At 32.6% G+C, this 16425-nt stretch overlaps 2 protein-coding genes and 1 pseudogene across 5 annotated transcripts; 2 read left to right on the top strand and 1 right to left on the bottom strand.

Moving 5' to 3' along the window:
* Window positions 1-1545, top strand: LOC129311758 (NAD(P)H-quinone oxidoreductase subunit L, chloroplastic). The gene is made up of 5 exons (XM_054954210.1): window positions 1-242; window positions 341-430; window positions 583-690; window positions 802-896; window positions 1191-1545. The coding sequence occupies exons 1-5, from the start codon at window positions 105-107 to the stop codon at window positions 1336-1338; spliced, it is 579 nt and encodes a 192-aa protein (XP_054810185.1). The 5' UTR covers window positions 1-104; the 3' UTR covers window positions 1339-1545.
* Window positions 1546-2086: 541 nt separating this feature from the next.
* LOC129311759 (uncharacterized) lies at window positions 2087-6935 on the bottom strand (annotated as a pseudogene).
* A 3057-nt stretch (window positions 6936-9992) lies between these two features.
* On the top strand, window positions 9993-11761 carry LOC129310397 (MATH domain and coiled-coil domain-containing protein At3g58370-like). 4 transcript variants are annotated; one of them, XM_054952224.1, is made up of 4 exons: window positions 9993-10017; window positions 10232-10400; window positions 10629-10786; window positions 10916-11761. In XM_054952224.1, the coding sequence occupies exons 2-4, from the start codon at window positions 10273-10275 to the stop codon at window positions 11644-11646; spliced, it is 1017 nt and encodes a 338-aa protein (XP_054808199.1). In that variant the 5' UTR covers window positions 9993-10017; window positions 10232-10272; the 3' UTR covers window positions 11647-11761. The 4 variants fall into 4 exon arrangements, with proteins under 4 accessions (XP_054808199.1, XP_054808194.1, XP_054808196.1 ...); XM_054952219.1 differs by having other exon boundaries at window positions 10007-10141; XM_054952221.1 differs by lacking the exon at window positions 9993-10017 and adding an exon at window positions 10028-10141 and having other exon boundaries at window positions 10240-10400.
* Window positions 11762-16425: the final 4664 nt, after the last annotated feature.

Genomic DNA, 16425 nt, shown 5'->3' with positions numbered 1-16425 from the left:
AGTAGGCTCTATGGACTACGGTGGCCGTGGAATTGAACTGACGAAGAGGATAAGAGATCAAACACAGAAAGAGATCAAACACAGAAAGGGAGAGCTCTGAAAAAATGAGCTGCTCATTCAACCTCCATTTTCCCAAAGCTCTGCCTCCTCTCTCGTCCTCCTCTCGATGTGGGACTCCTGCTTCTTTCTTTGTTGCTTCCAAGTACAAACCATCATCTCATAGCACCACTCCTGCCCAACCGGTATAGTCTGATTCCCTTTCTTGTGCCAACAGTTTTGAGTTAATTATTACTTTTTACTGGATCTTTCTTCTGACTACATCCCATGAATCCAATTACAGACCATTACAAGCAGTTCCCAAAAGCCAAATGAGTCCATCGGTCTACAGAAACCAAGTTTGGCACTACAAATAGAAGCTCTCTTGGCCCTTGTGAGATCTTCTTTTTCACATATACCTGTTGGGGTAGCACGGAATAGCAGTAAAAACACTAATGATCTTAGAAATCAACCAATAGGGTATACCAAACATTTCTGTAATTTTTTGCGGCTTAAAGTTAAGGTTGACTGTGGTCATTTGAACAGGCTGAGCAACCGGCATTCGCAGTCACTGGAGTGAATAACGAGCCAGAACTCAGCTGGGTTTTGATACAGCTGGGGATTGTTCTTTTTGGGTACTTCATAGTTATGCCTGTAAGTTCTCTCCTTTAATACAGATTGTGAAGTTTGTGCTTGCCTTTCTTATCTGGAATTCTGATACTTGGTGTGTGTGTGTGTGTGTGTGTGTGTGTGGGCGAATTGCAGCCAATTATATTGAACTGGCTTAGGATAAGATGGTACAGAAGAAACCTTCTCGAGATGTATGTGCAATTCATGTTTGTCTTCATTTTCTTCCCAGGGTGAGAAGTTGTTGCTCTGCTGTTTTTGATTAGTTATGCACGGATGTGATTACAAAATTTTTTTTAGATCTATATATCATATAAATTATGATATTCATAATATAAAGACTTCAAATTTGATTGTGCAAAGTTGTTGTGGGCGTCAATTCAACATGCTTGTTAATTGCTTTTTTCATAGCAATGCTTTTTTCCAAAATTATTTGTTTTGCCAAAAATATCCTCCCTCTTCAGCACCATAAGAAGAATTCCATTTTGCCACCGTGAATGGGTAAATTATTTCCCTCTTTTCTGCAGGGTACTTCTGTGGGCACCATTTCTGAACTTCAGGAAATTCCCAAGGGACCCATCCTTGAAGTATCCTTGGTCGACGCCTGAGGATCCTTCAAAGATTAGAAATGCATATCCAAAGTACCCGTTTGCCGAACCTGATGATTATCAATGAAACTGTATTCACAAGACAAGAAATCTGGCTGGAGATTTTGGGAAAAGGGATCAATTGTATTTTCAAATTATTGTGGGTAAGAGGGTGATTCAGCCTTTGCCAACAATACACTCGAGGTGAAGGCTTGTAAACGGAAACAAACACGCCTTTTCTTCTTGTGATCAGAAAATATATTGATAGGAACACAGTCGCAAAATTTACTACTAATCATTTTTCCCAATTTGAGGTCCCTGACGAAAGAGAGTGGGAAAAACAAATGGCAGAGGCCAAATTCAAAACATCAAACCTACTTCAACAGTTTGAAAGACTGTTGTAAAGTCTAGGCTTATTTGTTACTTTTGTAGTTATCAACTTATTAATCACCTAGCAAGAGAAGCACTAAAAACGTGGTTCTAATTGTTTCCCTGAAACGAAACACAGGTGAGACAATTTGGTTGGACTCAATGGTTTGGGCCTCAAGTCGCATTTGTTCCAAAATATGATGGACAAATCATGGGTCTAAATTCAACAATGTGCAGTGCCTCCAGCAGATACAGATTGAATTATGCATCAGTGCTAAAAGAGAGAAGCTAGGTACTTTTAGTTAATCAAAGCAACCATCCACCCTCTCCCTCTGTCTTCAAGCAGTCATCTATTCCTGATTTTTAAAAACCAAATAATGATTTGCAGAAGCAATATTGATCAATTAAAAATTATTCAGAAGAAAGTAACTGACGAGCAAAAAGGGAACAGGCCACAGTGACAGCCATAACCATGCAAACTCGAGAAAATTTTGCATCTTTTTTTGGGTGAAAACTCAGCTGTATCAGCCACAACTGACTTCAGGATACAGGGGGAGCTAACTCCGGCATTTTGCCAGCACTGTCATTTTAACAGCCATGATGTAACAAATTTTTGGAAACCGAACAGAAACAGTATAAAATAAGTCCTTAATGGTCAAACTAAACTAAACTTCCTCGAAGCACTGTTGCCTAAACTACGCAGCTCTCCTACCAGGACTTGAATAAGCAACCTCCATGTTACGCTCTTTATGAGGAAATTCACAATTTAACTAGTTGCACTTGTGGTGAGCTGAAAAGAGCCATGGGCTGTCAGTGCTGCAGAATAATTCTCGCTTTTCAGAAGGTGAGCTGAGAGCTGACGGCTACAGAGAGTTTCCTTAAATCCCAAGAACCCATATTGGGGGAGAATGCAACAGTACCCAAAGCTAAAGCAACAACCGTGAAGGTCAAACATGTCAAGCACCCATGACTTCGCGATACTGTTCCTAAGATTATTTTGCTATACTTGTCTACATCCTTAAGGAGTGCTTGCTGAGCAGCATCTGTCCCAGTAGCCAGTGCTTGATCACTCTATGGCCAAAAAGTAGCCAATCATTAGAAAGAAAACATTCATATATTCTGCTACAATTATATATAAATGAAATTCTCTGAGAAATGCCAATCAGTCCATGTCAAGGGTATCGGCAACCAGCACAAGATACTTTAAATGGAAAATATCATGCACGGTAAAAATGAATGAGAAGCTACCTTTTGCCTAAAATTTCTTAGAGTTTCCCTCAGAGGCTCAAAAGGAGATAACTTTGCTGCGTGTTCAGTCCAATCTTCAGAAAGTTTTTTCAGAATGGAAACACTTGCTTCTACGTTTTCTGGAAAAATTTTTTCCTGCCCATAACCAATAAAGAATGAGACTAAATAAAATCAAGCAAAATGACTGCCCCCAAAAAAAAGCACGCAATAATCTTGTATGAACTCACAAATCAAAATGGCATGTTTATAGACAGAATGGCTCACCCATTGCTTCTAACATTCTGAACTCTGGCTCAAGCACCAAATGAAAACACCAGCTGCTTCTTTTGACAACACAGGATTGACTGGAAAACCTAGCTACATTACATATAACTTCTAATATATATTTACTTCTATAATATTTTTGGCAGAAAAGAAAAGGGAAACAACAAATGAAGCTCCGAAATACAGTTTCCATAGCTTCTCCTGGTGCCCTGATTGCAAAACTGAGAATTTGCTGTGAATTTTGCTTCAGTGCTTTACTTCCAGGGGAACCAGCGAGAGCTACATTTTTCAGAGTCGGATATATTGCCTCAAACCTTTCAGTAGCCTATACAAACATGCAAACAAATGAAAATCAACCATTACTCTAGCTGAAGATGCAGGGAAAGTAACACGCATCAATATTTCAAATGCAGAAGGTGGAATTAATCGTTCCCCTTTCCTGATTGCACCATTTACTAAAATGGGTCGTGCTTTTGGAGTAGACAAAATTCTGCTGCCAAATTGGGGGGAAAAAAAGACAATGTTATCAATGCATGACAATAGTATTGAGGAGAAAAAGCTAAAACGTACTTCTCCACTGGCTGCAAAATCAAATCCCTGGATTGTGGATTAACACTTTTGCTGCTCACTTAGGAGATTGTGTGCCCAAAGCATACAAACCTACTAAGAGGTCTCCTATTGAAGCCTGCACAAAAGTACTTCAATATTCAGCATTACAAAAGTGAAGGAAAAACTAAAAAAAAAAAAATCATATTTTATACGAATTTTTCTGGTGGACTCGTGTATAATTGTTTCAACATTTAGCACTCACCTGAGATATTATCCATACAATCACTGGAAGCTTATCTTGCCCTTAATACTTTGCACTGTCCCTTAATATGGGTAATTGGCTAAGTAGAACATCAGGCTTCCGCCGCAATACCATGCCTAAGACAGCAAACATTGCAACCTGCAAATAATGTCAATACAAAGTAAAATAAAAAATAAAAAATCATACTAGAATTTAAAAAACTATAAACAATACGACAAATGTTCAATGTAAATAAGGTGCAAAGAGGCGCAAACAGTCTGCAATCAAATTCACACAACCAAGTTGATGGAATCAGGAAATATAAACTACTCCCCAAATAAGATTTAACCAGCTGGCTGCTTAAAAAAAAAGCATCGTCTTTGTTTGGACTTTTTTGTGGCATTTTTTTGTTTAAGACTTAAAGTGCCCAATAATGATTAAATTATAAATTCAACTCAAGCTTCCTCTTTTAGCCATATATCTAAATGCAAAGCACTAATTAATTAGATGCACATCTCAGGAGCACATAACTCACAATTAATTTATTTTTTCTTTTGTTTATAGGACCTATTGATCAAAAAGATCCCAGAAGGAAAACAAAAACAACAATAACAGACATCCATACCCTGCCTCGTACATCAGCTACTTGAACATAGTTGTAATTGACATTAACTAAACTCAACACTAGTGAACGGCCCCCCGAATGGCATACAAGACCTCATGACTCATGATAAACAAACTAAAATAAATAAAATAGCAAACCTTGTTAAGAGGTGGAAAGACCATTAAAACAAAGAACTCGTTGATGAACTGGTCTAACATCTCTGGCTCTGACCAACCATACCGTTCGCTAGTGGTATCAAGTTACCTAAGATTTTGTAGTCATGCGCTGTGCAGCTTTTTTGGAGACCTTGGTCACAGCTTTCTGGCTAGTCAAATCAGCAAGAATACAGTCTAAAGACCACAGAATAAAGGAACTTGGTGCCTCAAGAAAACGTTGGTTGATCCAGTCAATTGATGTCTTGTATACAACGTCAAAAATGTGAGAAGCGGGATCTGGTAAAATGTACACTTGTTAATTAGCTTCCAAGGAGAAAGTCAGAAAACTAAAACAATTCTTGTAAGCCACATGAGATAAAGTTTGAATGCTAATGATGTCCATCAAATTTTGTTCGGACATATCTTACCATGACATCAAACATCAAAGTATAATAACCTATCATGGTACAAATAGAAAGGAATTAGAAAAATTGTATTTTGTTTAACATAACACCATGTAAAGGTGCAAGGTATAATGATCTAAGAAAAACTTGTGCATAAAAACTTTCAATATTGTATGATCTCACCACAACCCCAAGGAATGTTACGAGGCATAATGGTCTAAAAACACAAGCAGAAAGATATTAGAATATTATCATGTTGTATAATGGGAAGCTATTACTAGATTCTTTAAATTTAATAGAATATTTAAAGGAAAATTGCAACATATGGTTTCCGATAAATTTAGCTTTCATAATTATAATCATATTTAAAATCACCGGTTCTATAGTCTAAACATGACAGGTACCATCACTTTAAACTTAGATAGCACTATATTTAGTGGCATAGAGAAATAAAATTAATATGCATTTCAATTTAAATTCACAACCACTTTATAAAAGAATCATCATCAAGAATAAAACAACAATATCGAAGAAAGAAGAAATATAACAAATATGCTATAAATGGTGTACTCTGAAAAGCAATATGGAACCTCAAGGAACAAAGACACTCCGGGCAAGTTTCCATTTACATTGGATGGTTGCCATGGTTACCAAAGGTTAACGCTTCAGAACGTATATTCAAAATCTAGTTGATGTAAAACGGGGAAAGGGAGAGGGGAATAGAGATAAAGAGAAAGGAGGAGGAAGAGAAAGAATGAGAGGAAAGGTCGAAACTCTCGAAAACTCTTGTTCAATAATATTCAAAAGCTGAATACAAGTGAAAAATTCTAAAGTTATTTATAGAGTCCTAAAACTAATAAAATAATAATAACTTAAATTCAAATTCTAAATCTAAATATAATATTAAATACTAATATTTAAGATAACAATAAATAAATAATAACTCCTGATTCTAATGAATAAAATCCTTATTTAAATATCCCTAATGGATAATCCTAATATCTTAAATAAATTTTAATTATATTAATTAACTATCCCGTATTCCATCACTAGTTGCCAATGGTTAACGCTTCTCACTATAATTACATACATGCAAATGAATATGCACACAGATTATCAAGCAACATTGACCAGCTTATCAAGCATCAAATCACAGTTTTTTTTTTTTTTAATAAACTTCGGTCTTCCCGAATTTATCATGAAGATTATAATTAGATAGATGCATGTATACTATACAAATTAGACCAATGCGTAACTCACGTCAGCCATCTTAGCCACCGTTGACTCCCTCAACAGCTTCATCCAGGGAAATTGTGAAGAGCTCACAGCAGAAAATGCACGCCCAAAATAATCAGCAAACCGCATTATCTGAATGTCCTGCTGCAACTCGTATGATGTCTATTGGACAAAACAAACAGACAATTAATCCAAACGCAATTCCTCTCCGAATCAGCAGATCAAATCCAAACACACACATAACCGTGTGTGAATCAAAACCCATTAAGGGAGGAAGGCGCCCCACCGATATTTCAGCAAGAAAAGCCGTCAGATCAGCCGCATCAATCTTCGCAGCCGCTTCGGCGACGGTCACCTTAAGCTTCTTCGGCTTCTTCTGCTTCACCTTATTCACTTCCTCCACTTTCCCATTCTCTGGCGCATCATCATCTTCACTTTCTTCGTCATCATCGAAATCAGACCGTTGCTTCGATCTAACTGGAACACCAGCTGCACCGGCAATGGATAGCATGGCCCCGAACCTTGCTCTAGTACTATTCTCATTTCCAAATACAACATTCATAAATTATACTGTCTCCTTTCATTAATTAATCAAACAATATTATGGCACCTCAATCTCATTCTCTGTCTCATATCTTAACAACGATATAGTATTTATGTGTATATAATAGCATAGTGCTCCCTACCTAATTCTTGTCCACGTCACACGATATAGATGTGGATAGATTGTTCTCCGTTACTCCCTCTTCACTTTTGACTTATATTTTTTTAAAAGTAAAATTACTCATTTCAATAAATTTTTATTATATATTTTTTAAATCATTTTTTATAATTTATATTAATAAGAAACAATTAATATAAAGTTACGTTGATTAACAAAAGACATTTTAGCATAGTTTCTTTTTATTTTTAAGTATAATTATTATAATTAATCGACTTTTTTAAATTATATGATACAGTTTTTTCTCTTATATATAAAAACAAAGACAATATGTTATAAAGTATATAGTTCACTCCAACGTGAGTGGTGGATCCAATCTAAAAGGGCAGCCTTATAGATCATTCATTTTTTCAATAAGATTATAGATAATTAAATGATTCATGTGATAAAAATTTAATTAGATGTAATTTAAAAATTTTAATTGTCTAAACTATTGTATGATTTCTACTCTATATATTTTAATATTAGATGATAATTATTTTAAAGAGGATAGTTGGGAACTACATACTATATTATTATACTCCTTTCCTTATTGAGAGGATGACAAGTAAGAACCTTGTAAAAATATTAATGTCAAATCAAAAATTTTAATATTGAAATATAGGAGAATAAATATTGAATTTGGAAATGTTAGTGTTGAAAAAAATCTTAATTTAACATTAATGTTCTTATGGGGTCCTTACTTGTTACCCTTTCTTTTAACATTATAGGGCACTTTTTTAAAAGCATACATATAGAAAGTATCTCTAGTCTTTTAAATTGTGATTAGTAAGGTTTTTTTCAAAAATTCATTTAATTAGAAGTTATGATTTTATTAAGTTTTTTTTTTACTTGAGACACCATACTAAATAAAGGTGAACATAAAAAGATATATAGTTTTAAATGTCATTAACTAATTTATTGAAAGTGTGAATTAGCAACAAATGCCTTATAATTTTGTTCGCAGTGTTTCAATGCACAAACATGTTAGAGGCGCGTGTTTTCAAATAGTGCACATGTGCTTCAAAATATTCCCTTTGGTCCTATTTATAGGGTAGAGAAAAAATTTTGTCTTATTTTAAATCACATTAATAAATTTTCATCACAAATACCCCCTTATCCTCCATTGAATGTTAGAGAAAAAAATGTATTGTTAGAATATGTATATTTAATAAGAATAAAATTAAAAATTTGTTAAATTTTTACATAAAATTAATGAGTTTTAAAGTTTTCTTGGATTCCCATGTTAGAAGTAACTTATAAATAAAAGAAGAAGAAAAAAATGAGACAGAATAAACTACGAAAATTATGTAGACCTAGTATTGTTACTATTCTGAAATAAGTTACAAAAATTGTAATATAGAAAAATAAAAGGAAAATGCTAGAGCATCTATGCTGCTATTCATTCATGTGACGTTGTTCTTTTGGTTGCAGGGAACTTGATGCTCACTCATGGATGCATCATGCATATTGATATAAATGAATGAACTATATCTAAATTTGCGACAAAAGAAAGCACACATCTAAGTCTAGGTGGTGATTGATGTGGTGAATTAATTGGAGTTGAAAAGACCTGGTACATGTATAAGTATGCCTTGCTTCCCTTTTTATAGGTAAAAAATAACAATTTCCTCTTAGCTCTACATTTTCTTTTAAGGCCATTTGCTGCAATATTTTTGAACCTCTTCTACTTGCCTTGTTAGAGGACAACTTGTTAAAGGACAAGTCTTCCTATTAACCACATTTTTTATATAAATTTAGCTTGGGTTTGAACCAAAAATTTGATTTTAGCACAAACAATTTAATTCCATCTATTTTAGAAGCTTAAAATAGGCTTGGAACAAAAATTATATTTTAGTCAAAACAAATTCTTAATAAAAAGAAGAGTACATGCTACATACGGAAACATGAAAAGTGGATCCAATCTAAAAGGGTGGCCTTATTGGGAATCTTTGACATCTATGAGAAGGTAAGTAAATATTTAATGGTATTTACTTACTACTCTCTCTAGACAAAAATATAGGGTATTAGTAACTAATTCATGGATGTCAAAAAATGATAGTTGAAACCTTAAATTCTTAAAAAAAAAATTACATCTTTCTAATTTTACCCTCGCTAAATACTTTATATAAGTGCTTTAATAATGATAATTAAAATTTAATATATTATTTTTCAAAAAGAGTAATAAATGAAGTAAATGTATAGTTAAAAAATCAATTATAAAAGTTACCAAATACCCTATATTTTAGACCATGTAAGACTTCAAAAAGATACCATATATTATGATTCAAAAGGACTATAAAAAATTACTAAAATGATAAGCTTTAGTAAAAGTGGAAAAATAAATGAGGCATCCCGAAACCTAGCTAATAATCCAAGAGCAGTTTAATTACATGACTTTTTACTTTCTCTTGGTACTATTCTTGTATGCTACCTCCCTTTTAAATTATAAAATATTTTTGAAAGAAATCATCATTTTAAAATATAAGATATTTTTTAAAAAATTCATAAATGATGTTTTTCTAACATTATCCTTTCTATGATATTCTTTCTTTAATATTTTTTTATAAATAAAGTATTAAATGAAGAATATTTTTAGAAATATATATTTTTACATTGAAAAAACAAAGTTATAAATGTATTTAATGAGTTTTATTAGTATGTGTGATTTTATTTAAAAATACATAATAAATTAAGATGGGGGTATAAAATATAAAATTTATTACAAAATATGTCCTTTTAATTTCTAATGATTAATCTATCGCTGAATCTTAGGTTACACAAAATCATCGAACAACTTGGGTATTGGCATAGAATTACTTAAGACCTACTCTACATCATTTGTGGACTCTCTCAATGATTCCTTGTTTGCAACAACAAATTAAAGAATCATCCCTTTTTTGTTTCCTATGTTTCCTTTCCTCTTGCTTCCTTCCGCTATATGATTCCTCTTCATCCTACTTTCTAACCATTTTTCTTCCTGCATCCATTATCCACGTAATTGATTAATTGTTCCTATTCTCACTTTAAATATTCTTCTTTATTTTATCTCAAGAATTGTAGTGTGTGTTTGGGTTTCTCAAGCGGGGGAAAAATTTGACCTTTCCATCATACACTGTTGGTGAAGTTTCATTTTAATTAAGCTTGACATCATAATTTCATTTGTCAATGTGATAAGTTTGAAATTCATTTTTTGTCTTGTACGTTAAAGGGCTTCAGGTTTTGATTCGACAAGGATCGTAGGTTGACGGGATGATGAAGAGTCAACAGCTAAAGGATATAACATACCAAAAAATAGCATGGACCATCAAAAACTTCAAGACATTGAAGATCAATACCCGACACTACTCTGAGGTTTTCACCATCGGGGATTGTAATTGGTAATTCAAACCTATTTTGTATATGTTCAAATACAATTCCTCATTAAATTGTTTCATCTCCACTTTAGTTCTTATACACAGTGACTGTTTATTCTATGATTTTATATTTATAAATCAATAAAAATTCAATCAAAAAAATCCCATAATTAGTTTATGGCCAAATTATCAAAATAGTTGCATGCATGGGCAACGAAATATAAATTTTTCTTTTGGCGATAATTGTTGCAGGAAAATTGCTGTATACCGAGGAAGACAAGATGGGAAGTTTTTGGCAATATATTTGCATGTAGCTGATGCTTCAAGTTTGTCTCAAGGGTGGAGCATACATGTAGACTTCACCTTTACTGTGGTCAATCAAGTTTCCAGGGAAAAATCTGCAAAAGGAGGTATCATCATTTCATACTTATCTATTCTACATTCCACTAAAACTTGTTCTCAGATCGGTGGTATCATCTTTTAATAATTGAAGTGAGATGGGCTGATCGATCTCATAATAGTCTTTCATTTGAATGCAGATATAAAGCATAAGTTCTGTGCACACGCAGTTAACAGGGGCTTTACATCTTTCATGCCTTTAAGAGTACTTCAGGACCCATCTGGTGGGTTTATTTCCAATGATAAATGTATCATTGAAGTTGAATTTTTTATTGTAAGATCTGAAGGCATCGAGCCTGCAAATCACCCTACTTATCCTTCTTTACCTAAGGAGTCCAACCAAGTTCTTGCAAATGATTCAAAGGTTGATGATGATAATGAGGTTGATTTTAAGGATATAGGACGAATAGAGAAACCATTTGTTCCACTGCTAGAGGAGGTTTGTATGTGGCATCCTTCACTATTGGATTGTAGGAATAATAGAAGTCATAGGTTTACAGAGTGGGCATTTAATGCTTTGGGTCGAGTTCTACAATTTTTGAAGGACAAAAAGTGGAAAGACATGAACGATGAGGGGTGTGAGCAGCTTCAGCGTTTGTGGGAAGAACTTGAGATGAGTAGATTAGATTTGGGTTGGTTGGAACCTGTTATTAAATCTGCTTTAAAGATGAGAGGATATGAGGAGAAGGCAGAGAAAGTGAAGAAGTTGAAGCAAAACTTGTTGGCTTTAGAGATAGAAATGAAGGAGTTGAAAGAAAAGTTGGGTGATTATAAACAAAGTGTTGAAATGATAAGAAAAGATCTGGTGAATGTAGAAGAAGGCTTCGAAGAAAAGGATCTGGATGCAGAAATTGGATATGGAAAACCCTAGTCCTATCTATACATATACGTAAAATAGACCTAAGATATTACATAAAAATTGTAGTATTATAATTTTCTCTTTATGTGTAAAATAACATCCAAGTACGTCCATTTCATGTTTTATGTTTGTCCCTAACTTTCTTGTAATTTTCTTAAAACATATATATTCTTTTAAAATAATAAATAATTATAATATATGATACACACACAAAAAGTAAATTGGGCTAGGGGCCTCTAATGTGCTATTCTCTAATGCTCTTTGTAACACCCCAATTTTTCAATTTTATTTTTAATTTTTCTTTGAATCATTAGCTTGTACATAAAATAAGAGACATTTTAATATCTTGAAGTCCCAAAAAGGTGAATATTTCTTTTTTTATGATTTTTCAAAAATAAAAGGGTATAATTCTAATATTTTTCTTTAAAAAATCATAGAAAATATAAATCTTCATTATTTTAAGATTTTAAGATATCTAAATGTCTCTTATTTTAGATCAAATGCAGTTATCTAAAGAAAAAAACAAAATTGAGAAGTTGAAGCATTACAAAGGGTATTAAAGAAAGGCATATTAGAAGCCATAGCCCTAGTAAATCACACTATATATATAATTATGGATAATATGATTACACAAAAGAATAATTTAAATGCTGAGATCATATATGAATAAAGTTCAATTCATATGTTTTACGTTCACAAAATAAATATTTTTAATGTATGTGAAAAAAAGTAAAACCTATAATAAATTTACATATAACAAAAATGACATGCAATTTATGTCACTCTTTTCTTCAACAATTATGAATATAAAGAGTACAATTTATGAAAAACCTTGATCAGTTGATCCAATTAATAATGGCTTAAGTACTGCATTACAATCGAAAATGACAATAGGAATATTTTAAATTCCCTTATAAATAAACCATGAAGTCATTAATTTCTTCCTATGTAGAAAATTTTGGGTGTATTATGGTTTGGTTCCAAGTGCAAGAGTCTGATAAAACCAAGGGAGAGAAAATATTATTTTCTCTTGTTATTGATCTTAGAGTTTGTGGGCAAAGAACAATTGCCTTAATCGATGCCAAATTTGAATAGACAAGTCATAGCCTACGAGAATAGATAGATTTGCAGAAGCCACCAACCATAAGGTGAGACCTGAGTCTTGAATTTCATATAGCTCGAATGTAAGACTCACTATAGTAAGACCTTTGTCATAGCCTACCAATTGAGAAACACAACAAACTGGAATAAGAAATTAAAGAAAGGAAGGAAGGAAGGAGAAGAAGAAACAGTCACCTCATGCCTTATTGGCAAAGGCGATCTTCGTGCCGATCAAATATTAGGATTTGCTAATCAACAAGTAAAGAATTGCCTAGTACACCTATTATGCATTTGGAATTTGTGATCCTTAAAAATTGTAAAATTAAAGGTTTCTTTAATAATGCAAAGACTATGAACCTAGGTAATACAAGGACAATGAAGCAAAGTAATAATTACATGGTAAATATACAAAATGAATCTTCATGATTCAACAATAAAGGCTTTTAGAAATTATGCATCTCTTGAGAAACCTTTTTAGAGGTTTTTGTAAAAGCAACTATCAAAGAATAGATGAGCTAATTTCCTTATAGATATTTTTTTTTTCATAGACCATAAATTGAAAGCATGAGTTTAGGAATATTCTGACTTTTCTCAATGAGTTTCTATTAGACAACCTTCCATTGAAGAAGATTCCTTAAATATTTGAGGCATTATGAATCAAGTTTTTGACTATTTTAAAAGGCTTTCGATAAATGTCTTCCTCGCTAGGATTAATGTATGTTGTTTGACTATACTTCATGCTACCAGGTATTATATAATGTAGGCTAACATATTTTCGAAACCTTGGAGAAACTCTTACAAATTTCAAAAATTGAAAAGGAAGTATGTGTAAGACGAAAAAAGTCAACAACAAATTTTTTATTACTAAAAGAAAGACAAAGCATGCCTATATGTATTGTGTAATTGAATGAAAAGCAAGATGAGAAAATGTGAACAAAGAAGCCTAATGTTAAGATCAAAATTAGTATAAATTGAGTGGGTTATACTATATTAATTGGAGATTAGGAGTGCATCCTTGATGGGTTAACAAGCCCAAGTCCATAAATCCTTAATCGCGTTGCGTAGGGAAAAAATCAATAATTAGTATTTGCTATAGCCATGGACAGAAAAAATTGAAGAACAAAAAAAAATCCATTTAATGTATTTAAAAAAAAATAAAAAATCATAATTAATTTAAAACTAAAATTTGTTTAATGATGTGAATGAAAAGCAGGATGAGAAAATGTGAACAAAGAAGCTTGATGTTAGGACCGAAATTAATATAAATTGATTGGGTTATACTATGGTAATTGGAGATTAAGAGTGCATCTTTGATGGGTTAACAATCCTAACTCTGTAAATCCTTGATGGCATTGCGCAGGGAAAAAAATCAATAATCGGTGTGTTCTGTAACCGTGGACAGAAAAAATTAAAGAACAAAAAAATAAATCCATTTTATGTATTTAAAGAAAAATGAAAAGTCATAATTAATTTAAAACTAAAATTTGTTTAAAGATGCTTATGTTTATTGTCATTCTTTCTTGAAATCAATAAATATAAAGAATTCAATTTTTTTAAAAAACTTAATCCTATTAATATTGGCTTAAGTGTAACTACGAGGGAAATGATAATAGAAATATTTGTAATTGCAATCACCTCATTAACAAGGCTACCTTTCTTTTAGTGTAAGGTCCTGAGCTCAAACCTTATATTAGTATGTGTGCGTGAGTTATAAATTTAGAATTGATTCATTTTCTTTTTTTAAAAAAATTGCCTTTCAAATTATCTTTGAGATAATATATTATTTTTTCATAGAAATACTTTACTTTTTTTGCTATGAAAAGCAATTTGGTTTCATACAGACTTTATTTGGTTATTTATACTAGTGTGGAATCTTGGGTTATGCAAGTCAATGTACAACATTGGCATTGGTAAAGAATTACCTAGTACTTACTCTGCATTTAGAATTTCTGAGTCTCAAGAATAATGACATGCATCTTGGAATCTCTTCCCTATATGCAACAAGAAAGGAACATCCATTTTCTTGTTTCTCATGCTCTATTTCCTTCCTTGTTTTCATCCCTTTATATTTTCTCTTCCTCCGACTTGCAATGCATTTTTCTTTTACCATATTCACTATGTGCCTTGACATGTTAGTTTAAATCATACTCACCCTTTAGCTTGTGTGAATTAATTTCTAAGTTTTTGATAATTATGATGCTATTTTTTAGTATTCTATATGTCAATTAAGGTACTTGTAGATTTTATTATATACAGGCATCATTCATCAGTGAATGATCTGATGAAGAGTCAAGAGCTAAAGGATATAACATGCAAGAAAATAGCATGGACTATCAGCAACTTCAGTTCATTGAAGACTAATACTCTACACATTTCTGAGGTTTTCATTATCGGTAGTTGTGCTGGTATATTCACTTGACTGCTTAATCTTTTTTAATCACTTAATTTATTGGTAATTAAGCATGTGATATTAAAAGGTTAATCCAAATCGATGAAGTTGCATATGTCCAATATGTAATGAATATCTAAATAAAATTATGGCAGGCAACTTACTATAAATAGAGGAAGAGCAGATGGGAAGTCATTGGCTATATATTTGGAAGTAGCTGATGCTTCTAGTTTGCCTCAAGGCTGGAGTATACATGCAGCCTTCAGGTTAACCGTGGTCAATCATATTTCTAAAACAAAATCTATAATAAAAGGAGGTATCATTTCTCGCAAAAATAAATCTTCTAAAATTGAGAATCCATGAATTTCATGAAATTAAGATGATTTCATGTTTCATAAAAGATAAGAAAATGAAAAAAATATAAAGAAAAAAAACTCCATATAAATTCATTGATATGAACTTTAGTTTGCTTCCATTTATCGTGTTTTCATTTTTAAAGTCCTTTCTTATGTTTCAAGATGTTAAATCATATTTGAGTGAATAACATGCATATGAAGCAGATAAGTTTTTTGCAAATAGTGGTGGTTGGGGCTACCATATTTTCATGCCACTAAGTCAACTTCAAGACCTATCTAGTAGTTATATTTCTAATGACAAATGTATTGTTGAAGTTGAGATTTTTTCGGTGACATTTGAAGGCACTGAGCCTACAAGTCGCCCAACATATCCTTCCTTATCCAAGGAACCTAAAGATATGAACTAAAAAGATGAAGATGTTATGGTTGATTTCAAGGATGTGGGAAAAATAGAGAAACCACTTATTCCATTATTAGAGCAAGTATGTTCGTGGCATCCTTCATTACTGGACTATAAAAGGAACAAGAATCATAGGTTTACAGAGTGGGCATTTACTGCATTGGGTCGAGTTATACAATTTCTCGAGAACAAGAAGTGGAGAGATATGAATGAGGAGGCATGTGAGCAGCTTCAGTATTTATGGGAGGAACTTGAGATAAGTAGATTAGACTTGAGGTGGCTGGAGCCTCTTGTTAATTATGCTTTAAATATGAGAGGATATGCTGAGAAGGTAGAGAAAGTGAACAAGTTGAAGCAACACTAGGGGATTCTGGAAACAAAAATGAACAAGATAAAGGAAAAGCTAGTTAGCACAGAATAGAGCATTGAGATGATAAGAAAAGAATTAGTAAATGTAGAAGCAAACTTCGAAGAGAAGGATTTAGAAGCAAATGTTGGATATAGACAACCCTAGTCCTATACATGGATAATGCAACAGAAGGATC

This window comes from Prosopis cineraria, unplaced genomic scaffold (assembly GCF_029017545.1).
Source record: "Prosopis cineraria cultivar Desert tree isolate PC_DT_omini unplaced genomic scaffold, ASM2901754v1 PC5, whole genome shotgun sequence".
Classification (NCBI taxonomy): Eukaryota; Viridiplantae; Streptophyta; class Magnoliopsida; order Fabales; family Fabaceae; genus Prosopis; species Prosopis cineraria.
Note: the sequence above shows the minus strand (reverse complement) of the source record. Positions and strands in the feature narration are given on the sequence as shown.